Source organism: Lathyrus oleraceus, chromosome 2 (genome assembly GCF_024323335.1).
Source record: "Lathyrus oleraceus cultivar Zhongwan6 chromosome 2, CAAS_Psat_ZW6_1.0, whole genome shotgun sequence".
Taxonomy (NCBI): Eukaryota; Viridiplantae; Streptophyta; class Magnoliopsida; order Fabales; family Fabaceae; genus Lathyrus; species Lathyrus oleraceus.
In genome coordinates this window covers 120648262-120665168 of record NC_066580.1, presented here as the reverse complement: position 1 = coordinate 120665168, position 16907 = coordinate 120648262, and the positions used below count along the sequence as shown (strand labels likewise).

The 16907-nt window shown below is 34.6% G+C and overlaps 1 protein-coding gene across 3 annotated transcripts; it reads right to left on the bottom strand.

Moving 5' to 3' along the window:
- Positions 1-289: 289 nt before the first annotated feature.
- Positions 290-16801, bottom strand: LOC127118416 (ABC transporter B family member 25, mitochondrial). 3 transcript variants are annotated; one of them, XM_051048612.1, is made up of 20 exons: positions 16382-16798; positions 16068-16295; positions 14749-14923; positions 12932-12993; positions 11287-11330; positions 10885-10987; positions 10542-10649; positions 10249-10332; positions 10067-10127; positions 9293-9438; positions 8923-9039; positions 6998-7083; positions 5903-5991; positions 3147-3202; positions 2736-2816; positions 2582-2647; positions 2385-2477; positions 1851-1915; positions 1300-1435; positions 290-938 (listed from the first exon to the last, which is right to left on the bottom strand). In XM_051048612.1, the coding sequence occupies exons 1-20, from the start codon at positions 16634-16636 to the stop codon at positions 795-797; spliced, it is 2199 nt and encodes a 732-aa protein (XP_050904569.1). In that variant the 5' UTR covers positions 16637-16798; the 3' UTR covers positions 290-794. The 3 variants fall into 3 exon arrangements, with proteins under 3 accessions (XP_050904569.1, XP_050904570.1, XP_050904571.1); XM_051048613.1 differs by having other exon boundaries at positions 16409-16798; XM_051048614.1 differs by lacking the exons at positions 290-938; positions 1300-1435; positions 1851-1915 and adding an exon at positions 1922-2176 and having other exon boundaries at positions 16382-16801.
- Positions 16802-16907: the final 106 nt, after the last annotated feature.

Sequence of the window (16907 nt, the reverse complement as noted above, 5' to 3'; positions counted from 1 at the left end):
CGACCAAAAAAATAAAATGGTAGTCCTTGCTCTTCAACTAGAACATATATCTCTTCTAGCCATACTTTTCATTACTTCTATGATCTTCTGCTATGATTAATGGAATAATTACCTTTAACTTGTTTCAGCAAAAAACAAACGTAGCCAAACTAGCTTTTCCATAATCCCTGTTAAAAGTTCTTCTGTAGATCAAACCATAATTCTAAGAACAGTTCAAAAGAAATAGATAATCTGAATGTTACTTGATAATCAAATCTACTCAAATGTGTTTTCATAAGAATAACTGATATAACAGGAAAGAAAACAATAAATACTTTTCTGGGATAAGATTATTGAACTATGCCGCTCTACAATAATGGGGGAAAAATCAGCTGCAAAGTAAGCAGTTCCTGTAACTTCTCAGTCTAGCACTCCATATACAAGGAAGCACTTCTTGCTATGTAGAAGTGCTTTAGTATATGCAATAATACAATTTATAATCTACTTAACAATGATAATACAAACTCTTGCTGTCCACAGAAAGCCGGTCGGTCCAACTTCATTTATCTAACACTGATGTGTGCCTTTGAACACCAATAAATTATGTATAAAATCTTTCAAATCCACCATTATAACAAATTGATGTGCCCTGTTGCATAACCGAACAATAAGGAGTGTGATACTCGTGCTGACGAGAGCTTATGATCGGCACTGTATCACTAAACTTCAAATGGTCTAAATACATGCTCTATTAACATTATGCAATGCATTTCTTTCCCTCTCTTGAAGAGAAAACAAGATGATTTCTATTAATTTTATGCTCCCAATTTGATGGCTGCATCAATTGAATCAATAGAGTTATTTTGTTGTCCCCAAAGCTGTGCATATCTTCCTGCATTTTCTAAGAGCGTTTCATGTGGTCCATGCTCAACCACCTTTCCATTTTCCAAAACAATAATCTGAACATTGCCAAAAGAAATCTTTTAATACAAGTAATGTAATGGCAAAAAGGAATAAAATATATAATATGTTGATTACAAGAAGGATGGATATCTGAACTAAGTAGAATAATTTATCATAAGTCTACGGTTATGAGATGTACTTTTTTTATTGTGTTTTGCCTTACGATGAAGATGTGTCCAACATAGAGATTGCTAATCAAACTAGATCAACAAAATGCATTCTGGAATAATTTGTGCAAACTTTACATAAAATATGTAATATATATGATAAATTTTGTAGAAAACAGCAACACATTCTTATATAATTTACAAAATTCAGAACTGTTCAAGGATGTTAATCTAGATAGAGAGGGCTTACCTCATCACACTGCATTGCAGTGGTGAGTCTGTGTGCAATGAATATGGAAGTTCGATTCTTGGATACTGACTTCAATGCACTTAAAATCTCTGCTTCTGTTGTGCTGTCAAGAGCACTTGTAGCTTCATCACACAGCCTACAACCAAGATACGGAAATTAAAATAAATTAGACTAATATAAAAAGTTAATGTATATATGGGTATCAAGTTTAAAAAATGTCTCAACTATCGAAATTGTAACACGCCTGTAATCTAAAATAGGAAAGCATCACTTGAGTTTTAATGCAAATTACTGTACAACCATAAGACTTGCAATGTTGCATGAAATTTAACATTAGGTAATACAAAAAAATAATAATAATAAATAAACAGGATAGATGGGGATAAAACATTGGATTAGTGGCAAGACAAGGATTATAAATTCAATCATTAGAGACATTGTTGGGCTAGCCCCAACTATAGAAAAGATGATAGGACCTCGTCATAGGTGGTTTTGTACATGTGTTGATAGAAGCACCGGCTAGAAGGAAGATGAAAAATCAGAATACTCACAGTATTGCAGGTGCTTTTAAGAATGCTCGAGCAAGGGCAACACGCTGCTTCTCACCACCACTTAGCTGTAAAAAACCCATAGTCAGTGAAAAATTTAGAGACTGTCATCGTAAAATTTTATTTACATTAGGGAGGAGGGGACACTAATGTGAGGTTTGTGTTCCTTTCTTTCCCCGCAAGCATGTCGATAGGGACTGGGTGTAGTATTTAAGGGGCTTAGTTCTTCTCCATTGATAGCTAAATTTTAAGAGAAAAGAGATGATTCTTAAAAGTGCTTGTCCACATCAAGTGACAACTATTGCAAACTACAATCATCACACCAAAGCCTGCCAATGAAATTGCATCTTTTAGATTGGTTCTATATTAACTTGTCATGTGATCATGTCTGAAATAACAATAGATTTTCTTTTATATGCGTCTACATTATGAGTGACTCTTCCAGAGACTTGAGATTTGCAATATATGTACCCTAAATAAAATATCATAAAAGTTCAATACTTAAAAACATTATCCAAAATAAAGAGGTTTCAACACCTTGAGCCCTCGCTCTCCCACAACAGTGGAGTATTTCTCAGGGAAATTCAGGATAGTGTCATGGATTGCTGCTTGACGGGAAGCTTCATAGACCTGTCATGCAAGCATACAGTAATAGGCTAAGAACAAGCTGGAACCTAACAAAGGAAAATTGTTAAGTGGAGAAGCAAGCAAAGGTATAGCACTACAAAAGTTACCTCCTCTTCTGTTGCTGAAAGTCGACCATAGTGAATGTTATGAAATATAGTATCATTGAAAAGTACCTGCACATAATCACTCAGGTTTCACAATTTGCTAGATCTATTAAAGGAAAATAATGTGATTCAAGAGATAGATGTTTTGCTAACTTACAGTATCTTGTGGAACAACGCCAATAGACTTTCGTAAACTCTCAAGGGTTATCTCCCGAATATCTTGATCATCTATCTTTATCTGTAAAGTACAAGTTGTGAATGGAATGGGAGAGAAGCAAGTCCACCTTATGTATAAAAAGCAACAACCAAGCCTAAAACTAGTCATTCAGCAGAGACAATTACATGTATGACGTATCAAACCATGGCGTTGGACTCTAACAGTATAAGCCCTAATGATATAAGACACTCTACTTGCAAAAAACAACTTATGTACAAATCTTTAGAGCCATATAGCACAGATGTATAGAAATGTAGTGCCTATCAATCCAAATGAGACAGTAAACTCTAAATGTCATAAATAGCATGGCAATATTGCTTAAACCCAATAAAGAGTAGGTTCATTTCTTACACTTCCAGAATGGGGATCAAAAAATCTGAATAGCATTCTGAGAATGGTTGATTTTCCTGTCAATCATGTATGAATGTGAAACATGTCAAAAAAACACATTTCTAACATTGACAATTCACAAGCCAGAAAATAAAACAGAAAACCATATCAAAAAACACATTTCATGTTTTAGAAGTCAGTATAACTGTATAACACACAAGATCTGATAGAAATTAAACATCATACAAAAGGGTGATTTATGGATGGGTTGTCATTCATGGTCTTCCATAAGATACCTAGTCAGTGTCTTAGAAGCCACAATGGCAATGTCCATTATTATTCAACAAAGTAACCAAAAATGGTAAAGCAAGAATGGAAGCCTCAAATGAATTTCCAGTGAAAAATAGAGCGAACCAGAGACGCTTTGTTTTTTATTCATTTGATTAAAGTCTATAGGTAATTATTATATCAGCATTGAAACATATAACTAAAACTAGATGAATACCCTAGTTACTCATTATGTTGGTATTGTTGTTGGCTGCCATAGACAAAAAGAAATTAAGCAATAAAGATCTTGCTACCAGTTTCTGACCATCAAATTTTAGGATGACAAAGCTCCGCCACTAGAGAAAATAAGCCAGCAATTGACTAGGATCAGCTGGAATAGGTGATCTGAACTGGTCTTTGAAGAAAATGGATGACAAAGTTGATGGATGTGCTCAATCACATATCATGCTGAAGGCCGCTGGAGAAATGTAATATCTGGGTGGGGTAATGAACCTGAAACTTTGTGGTCTAGCAGATATGTGCCTTCCATTCCAATCTTAGGTTACCATATCTTAGGTTTGGTTTTTAAAACCATTTAGGTTAGATCAGTTTAACGACCGTTTCAGGTCCGGTTTGTGAAACCAAACCAGTCTAAATATGTTTTCCGGTTCTCAAACTGATTTTTGGTTCAAATTGGATTTAAACCAGCTTTTTAACTTGATAACACTTAGCAGATATACAATACAATGCATCCGGAATTCATTTTGCAGAATTGGTCACGTGCTGCTGGAATCGCGAAAAAAGAATTGTGTCCGGATACAAGACCAGTGAGTCTGTTACACAATTTTAAGGGTTTTCATCTAGGAAGCACGGAGTCCGACACAGACACGGGGACACGACACGACACAGACACTCCGACACCGATAATGTTAAAGCATAGGACACCGACACCGCTATATATAAGAGAGTATTTGAGCTTTATTTATCCATCTATGCTTTAAAAAGTTGAAAACATTCTAATAAAAAATCAATGTCTTTAATTCTTTATCGATAACATTGCTTAAATACACGTTTAAGCATTTTAAATTTGTTTGAGATTTGCCCAAAATATGTATAAAGGTGCGTTGAAGCAAAAAAAAAAAACAAGTTTTTGTTTGAAACACTTGTCTGAATTGTTGACATGTGTTATGAGTGTCATACGGGGGTGTCAACCATTGATTCAAAGAGTATCGAAACAAAGAAAAAAACCATTTTTAGTGGACACTTATACTGACTTTTACGACACTTCTTTGACTTTTCCGACACGTACCGTACGGGTGTCATACAAGTGCCGGACACCGACGCATGTCGGAAACCGTGACACGCCTACTCCTAGAGGTGTCCGTGCTTCATAGGTTTTCATTCAAGTTTTTATTAAAAAAATAATTAAAAAACACGGTTTAAAACTATGTCTGTGTTGGGTCCGGTCACATGACTCATCTTCCATTTATCTCAGTTATAGGCCTTTTACCCAATTATCTTTTTTTTTTAAAACTATACAGTAACACTTGATATAAGGATTTAGTTAAGGATTCTAAAATCCTAGTTAGACCATAGGCCCCTGTCAGGCAGCCTGGCCTATTCCCAGTGGATGTGTTGAAAAATCCACATTTGATGAGATATGGTCTTAACATGAGTTTATAAGTAGTGGTAATCCTCGTCTTACAAGTCGTTTATTTATGGGTTGAGTTAGGCTTAACCCCAATTCTAAGAATCTGTATCACAAAAGGGAGTTCAAAATCACCACAAATCTTATTATTTGGAAAGGAAGGATCATAGAATCATTTGCCCAGTTTTGTTGCAAGTGGCTCATCAGATTGGATGACAGTATGACAAGAAGCCAAACCAGAACCAGGTTGACTATGGGAGCAGGTGCTAGAAAATAGAAAAAGGAAGGGGAACTTGAGGATCTAACTCAATGAACAATAAGCTTTTCAATTTAGGCGATACAAACACCAGAAGAAGCTAATCAGCAGCCAGATGGTTGATAGACTCTAGCCAATTGTTCAGTAACTGCTACCTGAGTGGCCATCCAGTGCTATTGTAGTACCAATCATTGGTTGCAATTGGGAGAGGAGAACAACAGCACCGTAGCTGCCACCCCAGCCACTGTTAATTATAAGACTCATTTACAATTTTCACATATATTAAGAAAAATAGGTAGTGTATTATTGTGTCTATTTTGTGTACAAATTGCTCCAGAGGTAGTAAGTACCCTGGAGAAAATTATTTTTGATACAGTGCTTAAGAAAAATAGGTAGTGTATTATTGTGTCTATTTTGTGTACAAATTGCTCCAGAGGTAGTAAGTACCCTGGAGAAAATTATTTTTGATACAGTGCTAAAAGGGTAAACATATTTATCCATGGAACAATTTTTCTTTCCGACCAGAGGCAGAAAAAAAAAGTTTCTAACAGCTTTGCACGTAAAATCATTTAAGAGTATAAATAATCTCATCAAGGTGAAGCTTACCACTTCCACTAGTCCCAACAATTGCAACACTTTTACCAGCTGGCACAAGTAGTGATATTCCATCTAGTATCTTTCTTTCTGTGAGGTAACTGAAGCATGAATCAATATATAATCACAAATATTAGTCAAAACACGAAAGTTGTATTTGATCAGCATGTTAGCTTTTTAATATAGCAAATGATATTTTACCAAATACAAATTTCCATGACTTCCATGCTGCAACTAATTAGCAAGCAAGATTCAACTAAAATTATTACTTATAAACATTCATGTAATATTTAGGTATGTATTTTGGAAATGTTGTGGTAACTTTTTCTCTCTGTACAGATTTGTGTGATTAAGGAAGACCCCATGAATCAAGGGATCTTCAATTAGAGCAGAGAATTCTTACAAATATAAACCAGAAAGGTAACGCTAGTTTATCTTTTACTTTTAGAGAAATAGTATAAAAATAGATTAGCCTATTCTTTTCAAAAATATATTAGACTAGTTTATTTTAAAGAAATGAACCGAACATCAAAAACTCAAAAAAGCGTGTTTTGAAGAGTGTTTGTAACAGGCATTTTTCTTATTAGACATATTCTTAGTTTTAGAAGGGGGAAAATGAATATGCAAGTATTTTGAAAGTCCCAACTCCCATATAGTTTTAGAAGGGTTACCAGTTACCCTAAGTACCGTAATTACATAAACTCAATTCATAACTATCAGATTTATGTTAATTCCTCCGGAAGTTTTTGGGCTTTAGATATAGAGAGAAGAAAAAATATAAACATTTTAATCAAGAAACTGGTTTCAAACAACTGTGGAATAAAAAAAAAATTGTGTATTTTTATCTTTTTAAGAATTGTTAAACATTGGAACAAGAAGTTGTCTCAGTTTATGAGTAACAAAAATTTAAGAGTTGTGTACTGTATCTCATTTATATAGATTTATTGATTTGGACTGTCCCATGACTACTTCAAAAATTAAACATGAAAAAAAATAATTGTCCCTCAAAGTACCACATCTTAAAGAAAATCAAACAAATCTTGTGTTAGCCAAAAGTCAATTAAAGGAATGGCAGCATTATTATGGAGTAAAGGGACAATCACGCACCCAAAATGTACATTCTCAAATTGAATACTCCCCCCAGTAAGTTTGAGAGGCTTGGCATTTTCTTTATCCCTAATGTCTGCTCTTTCCTGTAATTATATTAAGAAAAACATGCAATATCTCAAAGTGATGCAAGAAAAGAAAATTGTGGTAAACATGGTCACATACACAGCATGTATTCAAACTTCAAATAAATGAAGGCCACAATTTATGAGGGAAATCATGATTTGACACTGATCAGATTGCCATCTATATTAGGAATATGATATATTCTGTAGCAGACCCCATCGTAGAACTGACACCTTTGATGATTGATTCCAGCCTAGGAAACCTTAAATGTCATGGGATCCAAAATGACTGTGCTTCCATTTCTACCTAGGCTGACTTCATACAATTCAAACCTAGGTGTGTATCAGAAATAACTGAATAATATTATTATATTCTTTAATTTCTGAGAATTTGCACCATGAACATGGTCACAGAGAAAATATTTCTTATGCAAGTACTCCCAGAAGTTCACTAGAATGTTGAAATTTCATCACTAATAGAAAGAACTAAACCAACTAATATATTTAACATATAAGCAGAAGGAAAAAGAAGTCAAGAAATAATTCAACGAATGGTATTCTTCCTATTTATAAAAGGGGAGTTTTCAAATAACAGCCATGGGAAGTTGTATATTCACTGGGAATACTAACAATCAAACAGCCATGGGAAGTTGTATATTCACTGGGAATACTAACAATCAATCTAGAAACATCTACATATTTACATGATAAAGGCTACCATGTCATGAATTATGACTTGATGCCTTTCTCCTTTATTATTTCTCTCAACAATTATTACAATATATACAAGTAATTACCGCTAATAACTACAATTTATGGGAAACAAAACAATTTCTAATTTGTCTAACCTATTCTAGGAAAGTTGATGAATACAATTAAGAAGAAATATTATTTCCTGATTCACACGTGTCTGCACTGTTTTTCTTCATTTTCCAGTTTTCCTCCTCTGCTCTTATTCTTCCCCTCTGTTCTTATTTTACCCTCAAACCCCTATCTGTTTTGATATTCTCCTCCTCTGTTACGCTATTATTTTCCCCTTTGTGCTTAATACTTTTTTCTTCTGTTCTGATATTATTTTTTCCCCTCTCTGTTCTGACTTTTTTCCCCAGTTTAGATATCGTTTCCCATCAGACCCTGATCTGAATTTTCTCCCCTTGTTTCCTTGATTATTGTTGGTATTTAAATATATGTTTTGATGAAGGTAGTAAGTTTTTATTACTAGTTATGAAGATTTCATGAATTCTCAGTTATTTGTTTTACTTTAATTAACTGGGTCTTCGTGGTATTATTAATTCAGTCTGTCCAAAAAATACCAAATAGCTGTCATCCTGCAGTTCCCCATTCGGGGTAGGTTGCTCAGCACCGCTTTCCGGAATTGACTGCCTAGTTTTCAGCCAACTAAGTCACTCCATTATTGTCTTTATGTAGGTATGTTATGCACCAAGAACTAACTCCTCGGATGGAAGCTCGGATACCAGCATTAGGAGGAAACTGGTATTTTATTACAAAGAATATGAAAAATCTACCTGAATACAACAACAAAGTTGTAGAACTTCCAGAGTATGCAGTTCCCTATGGCCCAAGGCCACAATTCTTTCCAAAATGATGATATCACTCCCTCCAATCCCTTCTCTTAAGAATCTTATTTCAGCCTAGCCCACCAACTAACCCAGTCTAATTATTTGCAATTAACTAACAAATTGAGTACCTAATTGGGTGGAAACACTTACATATAGACATAGTAATATATGTATTCACGCACAGAAGTCATCAGGTGAAACAAAGAAACTTCATAATCAAAAATATACATTTAGAATTCAAGAGGAAGATAAGTTTTTTAAGGTTTAATGAGGAATATACCTCAAGTAATTGGAACATGGATTTCATGTCAATTAGACTTTGTATAGTTTCGCGATAAACACTACCAAGGAAATTGAGGGGAAGAGACAGTTGGAAGAGAAGCCCATTTACCATCACCTGTATATTGAGTTAGATTATTATCCAGGTCATTATTAACTATTAAATATGGACAGAACATTTATATTTTACTTTATTGTATATAAACAAAACAATCAATACATTAAATCAAAGAGAAACCAATTACAAAGAGACCGCAGGATAAGTGAGTGATCCTCAATATAAAACAAAAACACATGCATTAAAGAACTAATAAAAACAACAATGAAGAAAAGCTACCCTTGACATAGAATTTTATTTGATGAAACTTTACCAAATCACCAACGGTCATTGTGCCATTCATGATCCCATGAGAACACAGAACCATTGCTGTTGAAAGAGCAGCACTAAATATAGCATTTTGACCAAAGTTCAACAAAGCAAGACTGTGTTGGGTTTTCAGAGCAGCATCCTCATACCCTGAACAATGAGATCACAAATCACAGCAGCACAAGCACATAAATCAGACATCAGAACTAAGAAAGCATTCAAAAGTAAAATGACAGAAGCTGCTAGAATCGTTTTTGTTCGTAAATAACAAACCAAATTGTACAAAATCTACAGACACCGGTATCTAGTTATTCTTTGACAGCAAGATATTTCCATTCCTTCTTAGGCTATAGGTCTAACTCTACTCCACAAAATCGGCTTGTAAGAAGAGAATTGTCTTAGTTTTATAATCTCTATTTAGGTGGTACCTCTAGCCAATGTAGGACTTGAATTTTGGCCAATAAATCAACTCATGCCCAAGCTTATTGGGCTCGGTGTGTGAATAATATGGTGGTCCACAAATAACGAATACTCACTCTGGAATGAAATATAAGCAAAAAGGGTATTGGAAAAGTTTATCTATCTGATTTTTTATATCTGAGCTTTAGGTTTAGTAAACCCGCAAAACCATCTGGTAAAGTTAAGATTTCCAAATTTATAAGCCATATTAAGGTCATACATCAAGTCAGTGTGTGGATTGGGTTTATTCCAAAATGACAGAAGTTGCTTAAGAACTCAAAGTCTTAAACTCTGTTTGACCAAAAGACGGATTACTTACTCTTTAAGTACTTGTCATAATGATCAGTTTCATGAGCTTCATTATTGAAATATTTGACCGTCTGTAAAACAATAAAAAGAAAGAAGAAATATAAATAAACCCCATAGTGATAGTCACATTAAAGATAAAAGTAAACAGCATAAATAAATGAACACGTTGGTATTAGTGAATGAAATGCTGACCTCATAGTTAATAAGTGAATCAATAACCCTAGTACTAGCATCATTATCAGCCTTATTCATGGCTTTCCTGAATTTAGTCCTCCACTGAAAAGACAGGAAACATAAGAGTAAAGAACTTTTCAAAAATCCATTTTTCCTACCAGTGCAGTTGCCCAATAACAAACATACTAAGAACTGAATATACAAAAAGTGAAACGAAGTACAAAGGTGCCACAAAGCCAGTAATGTATGAGAAGACAAATGAAAATAGAAGAGTACCAAACTATTCCAACCTAAAGATATTTCATGTTTACCTGTGTGATAGAAAGTGTGAAAACAACATAAGCGGCAACTGACAGGGAAGTAATCCATGCAAAAGGTGCTCCAAATTTGTAGGCCAGTATACCTGATACCATAGATATCTGGATGGATATGTGTTAAATCTGTTGAAGTTGTTCAAGAAGAAAGAAGCAAGAGTTGGGATGATAAAAAAAATTGAAATTTCGTTATTGAAAATGATAGACAGAAACATAGACACCAGGAAGTCAAAGCGGAAGATACAATTCCCATAAAATATCTTCTGTGGTCCTAAATTATCTAGTCTACGTAAGGAAAACATGACTCACCTAAGCAACAAGAATAAAAACTGAGGCATACCTCTAATATGGTGGGTACTACATTGAACACCATAGCGGAGAGAATGAAATTTATTGCACGGCTACCACGATCAATTATTCGACTTAATGCACCAGTTTCTCGACTGGAAAAAAAACTAAGCTTGTGAGAGACATACACAATGAAACAGCAGACAACAAGCCCACAAGGCAGAAGAGAAGCATAAAAAGAGGTGAATATTAGCCACAGGACAGAGAAGTCTCTTCTCTGATATATTATCCTTCCTTTCAGTATGTTGTTACATACTCTTTGCCTGTTAGTTGTTACTTTACTTGTGTAATCAAATCTTGATTTTCTGGGTTTTCTCAATCATTCATTCACACACACACATGTGTATGTAATAATAGAGACTGATTAGCCATTTTTGCATGGCAGAAACCATACCTTAGATGATATCGAAGGTCAAGGTCGTGCAAATGTGAAAAGACCTGCAACAGTCAGATACTAACATAAATTGAATACCGTGACATCATCATACAACCAATTATTCTGTGATTTTGCGAAGAAGAAAAAAAGGTGGAATATTGATAGAACTAATTGGTACTCCCTCCATCTCATAAAAAGTGTCATATTTGAGCAATGCGCGGTTCTTAAGAAAATGATTAGATGTGTTGGTTTTAATGATAAAACTAATATCATTTATTATAATACCCTTATTAATTATAGTTAATAGAGTGATTGGATAAAGTGAAAGTTAATAAAAAGGAGTATAGTAGTGGAAAAATAATAATAATAAATGTTGCATTGGTATTGTAAATGGACAATTATTTTGAGACATAGAAAAATTGCAAATGAGACGGAGGGAGCATGGTAGTCAAAATCGCGATCCTACTCGTAGGATCGTACGATTTTACGATCTTGCAACTATCCACCGTGCCAGAGGATGATCATAATCGTTTTTTGGTAGGCACGGCCAGAATCGCCATGATATCACGTGAAAACGGTAGAATCGCCGTTTTGGTTGAAAATTTCCGTTTTTGTTTAAATTAGTTTTGCAATCTGAAACGATTCTTTTCAGCCTAATAACTAGGATAAATTATAATAATTAAGAGTAATTAATACTCAGCCACCAAATAATTATGAATTTATTCAACTTCCCAAAATATATTATGATTAGGGTAACTTCCCAAAATATATTTATTCATTCCAATTTATTCAGTTAAACTATTTCACCTCTCTCCCGTTAAATAAAGTCGTTGTCTCACTCAATATTTCATTCTCTATCTTCTCTTTCACGGTTAAAATAACCTTTCATTCTCTATTAAAAAAAAATTCAGCCTTTCTCCCATGGCTTCAAGTTCTGCTGTTGGAACTTTAGTTGTTGGTGCTTTCACTGCTCCCCCCGCTGTTGGAACCTTTCTCCCATTTTCTTATAAGTTTTCAATTATTATTTGCTACTGTTTTGAATGTTGTGGTGTTTTGGAATTCTCTTGAATTAGTTTTAATGAATATTATCCTATGAAATTTCAGTTTTTAAAAGTAATTTTAGTGTTATTTGAATTTTATTTTTATATTATGTAGTGTCATATGCATATTATTAATCTATATGCAAAATATATGTGAATTTTTAAATTTGGTAGGATCTTACGATCCGTGTTACGATCCTCCGATTCACGATCTAATTACCCCAACCCGATCTTGCATAGGATCTCGAGTTTGACTACCTTGGGAGGGAGTATATTATACTGAAAATGGGGAACAATCCCCTTTGATTACAACAATGGCAGCACTTCAAGGGTCTGCCTACCTCCCAATGCCATAAGGCTCTATACCTCTCAAATTACAAGATGCCGCCATCTCTAACCCCTTATTTATTTGTCCTAACTACCTCTAAACAAAACTACTAACAAACTAACCAACTAATTAACTATCAAGTAGCAACTTCTTAACTAACAATAGGAGACCTATAGAGATATACACCGGAAGTTTTCATATAACAAACGGAAAAAACTGTAATTTACTGATACAAACAAATTTACAGAAAATTCTTTTACTTCTGAGATGAACCAAACTCATGAAAGTAGCATACCTTCCTTGAAACTAATCGAATTGTTCGCAGTGCTACCTTGGAAAACAAAGCAGTCCGCAGTTCTGCAAAAATTAGTTTTATCATTTAAATATAAATCAACAGAATGTATCTTGAAAAACCAAGGCTCTTCTCAAAGAAACATAGCTAAAAGTAACTACATCAATATTGTAATGCCAATATCGAATGGAGAAGAAACGCATCTACCATGATAGCTCATGAGTTATTTGAGGCTTTGCTTGCTACAGCTCCATAAGTTAGACTTATTAGTTTGGTTTAAGCAAGAAATTTAGGCTCATTTAATTTTCAGATGTTGGTGTGCATGTATATGCATGTATGCATGTGTAGAGATAGGACAATTTTTGTGAGATTGAGCAAAGTGAATTTTGACCTTTAGATCTAACCATGGATGGTCACCATTCATGTATAATTGGTTAAATGGTCAAAATTCAACCATTCATGTATAATTGGTTAAATGGTCAAACTTCAACCATTCATGTATAACTTTATGTGTGTGTGTGTGGATGGATGGTCAAGATTAACATTAACTCTTATTACCTATAAGATATTGAATACACTTTAAGTCTTTCCCAAAGTAGCATATTATATGCCAATTTGAATATACTATTGCTTATCAAAAAAAAATATGCCAATTTGGATAAACATCTTCACAAGCACTTGGGGAAAAAGAAATAATCGAAGAATCTTGAGAAGTTCTCATAGACATAAGCTAGAAGCTATTCCAAACCAAACTAGATTGTAATATATTTTTGTGAAGCAAGACTAACTAATTATAGGATGTACAGTTGGCAAATCAAACTTTGTTCAGAAGAAATAAGCTATTGAATTATATGCTACAAGATAAAATGTTATTGTGCTCATACTCTCAGAGCGAGTTGAGCTTGAGCCAACAAAATGAGTTCATTTCACATTGAGCTTGAGCCAAGGGAATTATTATTGAGCCAAGCCAAAAACAACTCATCTCATTAACAACCTCATCTCATTGACAACCGTACTAGCGGCAGCACTGAAGACAGATAAGCTTGCAAAAGCGAATTTAGATCACAAGCAATGGTTTGGACAGGTGCCTAAAAATGGGAAACCTTCCGACATGTTTATTAGTAGCTATTTTAGCAATTTTTGTAATACTTTATTCTCTTTTGGGAAGATCAAACCTTGGGTAACTATAGGGTTTGACTATGCTCTCGAAGAGCTTGAACTTGAAGTCACACTATCAGGTTCTTTTCCGTGATTCTTAATTAGTTGGGAAGCTTGGGTTCCTATCAGATGAGAACTTCATTAGCCAAGCTCATGGGCTCAGTCATTGAAGATCTATCTGAACCATGGTAAATATTTATTGCAAATTTAATGTTTTTTTTAATGAGAATTTGGCATATTTTAAGATGTTCTTTTTCCTACAATTTGCGTCACTAATATTATGAGCATGTCCGTTTTAAGGGTGGTTGTCGTGGCACAACTGCACTCCTATTTCTGCTATTTCCTTTGCGTTGTTTTCATAATTCATTTCAGCTCTTAAATGTATACTTTATCCCAGCTCTCGCTACTAGTTGGCTGACTTCTGTCATATTTCTTTTTTAAAAAAGAGCTTGTTTTTCCAAACAAAATGCAAATTTAAATCCTTAACATGAATATAGGTCCAAATCCATGGAGTATAAAATGTAACTTCAACATGTGTTTTCAAAAGCTTAGGCATTAAAATTTAGAATTATAATGACTTCCAAGTCTATACCAATAGGTAAATCCAGCTTTAATAAGCAGACAAACAAAAAATGTATATCAATCATTTCGTATACAAATACCGTTGAAGGCAGAAGCTCCAGAACGTGCAATCCCATATCCAATCAACACTGCCACAGGAGTAGCAAAAAGTGCCATCACAGTAGGATTTGAAGCAACGGCGCCAGCATTGCCCGTGGCAGTATTCAGCCAATCAACTGCAAGCTTGAATAGGAAAGGGACCTGAACATTCACAACCTGAAAGACAAAAATAGAGCATGAACCATACAAGTGAGTGACTTAGCAGCAAAGATCAATTACCAACAACAATAATCATTAATTAACATTATTATGTTAAGTAGCTACCACAACACAATGAATAAGAAAGCGTCTGGAAGACCTAATTTGGGCTTAACTTAAAATGGCATTAGTACTTGTGTAATCGTTAAATAGAGCTTATAAAAGTAGGCTTATGATATGCTCACACGAAATTTTCAATTTATTTAGAGTGAATACCCAATTTGGACCCTTAAATTATAGGAGTCTATCAATTTAGTCCTCACATTATCAATATTCCAAAATGATCCCTAAACTTGTTAATCCGGTTCGCCCCACTATTTGGATATGCTATCAACACATCTCTAACATTATTCGTTTAGGCTTTGTTTGCGAGTTTGGAGAAGGGAGGACTTTGAGGGGAGAGGAGTCAAGGAAAAAATAGAGAAATCTTCCACATTTTCTAAGAGAGTATTTTTATAGAGAATGATAAAAGAATATTTATCATTAATATATTTTTTTAAGTTAAAGAGTATTATAACAACATATATTAAATTTGTAGAATTTATCCAAACCCTACAAATCCTCCTTCAATACAATTTTTTAGTTTCCCCACTTTAGAGGATTTTGTATTATGAAGAAAAACCAACCATCTATTCAAGTTGGGGGATTATCATTTCTTTCATTTCCCTTTACTCCTTCCTTTTACCAAAAGCCCTCCTCTTCCTTTCCCTTTACCCAAAGCCCTACTCTTTCTTTCCCACCGAACATGCAAATAGAGTCTTAGTTTCAAATACATCTCCGTCATTACCAACATAGTGTCAGTACTCATTATAGTCCCTGCAAATACCAATAGATGGACAAATTTGACTAGTACTTCTCCATTTCAAGGAGAGGTTTGTGATATTGCAAATATATAGGACTAAGTTGGTACGGTCCTACAATTTCAAAGATCAAACGGGCATTTACTAATTTATTTATTTTCATAATATCCCCATAACAATTTATAAAACTTTATACATAGCATAGCATAGCTTCTCTCATTCTCTCTACAATTGTAAGAACAACTTCTACATAAGCAATTTATCTATTTACAAAAGGACACTAAGTAAACCATACAACTAACCTTAGCTCCAACAAGTAAAAACAATGCAGCAATAACCCGAAACCGAAATTCGAGATTATCTTTCATCCAAAGGTAACTCGCAAGCACCCGAAGGATCTTGACATCGGCAACTTGTCCACCACCACCTGGAGGCAATTTAGCAACAGTAGTAGAATTCTTTTGGTTCTGACTTCCATCATCAGTTTTAGCTGAAGACGAGAACAACGCTCTTCCATCCACCTTCGAATTCTGTTCAACACAATCACATTAAGGATCAAAAACATTAAAAAAATCAAAATGAAATAAGAAAAATTAAGTCAGGCATTTGAACAAACAGGTTGTGGTATGAACGGATTGGTTACTCTGCCGTATGATGATGACGAATCAGAGAGAAACCCTTTCACGGAGAAGAGTAAGCTCGGGCATGTTCTGGTGTTGCGGTTATTGAAACTGATTCCGTTACTGTAACCGTAGCGGTAACCTGTTGTGGTGGGAATTGAGTAAGTTGTGATGCCGGAAGAAGATAAAAGCGACCGTACATAATTGCCGCCGCCGGTGGGTTTGGCGTACCTCGAAGCAGCAGCGAGCATTTTTCAGAGTGTGTAGGGAAGAAGGTTCTCGAAGAGAAGAAGAAGAGAAAGAGAGTGTTGTTGTGGTTGTGGGTTATTGCAACACGCGTAACAGTAAAATGAAGAAAGTGCTATTGTCCCCTTTTCCCGTTTCTCTCAGTCAAGTTCATTCATTTTGCAGCGAGGTTTTACGGGTGCTAATTTATTTTTTATTTTTTACTTTTTTAATTAAATGAAGTCAATGCAGATTCATTTCTTCCCCTACTCACACAATAAGACTCCATACATTCTG

Coding starts and splice junctions, on each gene's coding strand:
- LOC127118416 (XM_051048612.1), bottom strand. CDS start 16,636: ATGCTCGCTGCTGCTTCGAGGTACGCCAAACCCACCGGCGGCGGCAAT. Junction 3,203..5,902: donor TGTTGGGACTAGTGGAAGTG/GTAAGCTTCACC, acceptor CATGATTGACAG/GAAAATCAACCATTCTCAGA. Junction 2,648..2,735: donor GCGTTGTTCCACAAGATACT/GTAAGTTAGCAA, acceptor GATTATGTGCAG/GTACTTTTCAATGATACTAT.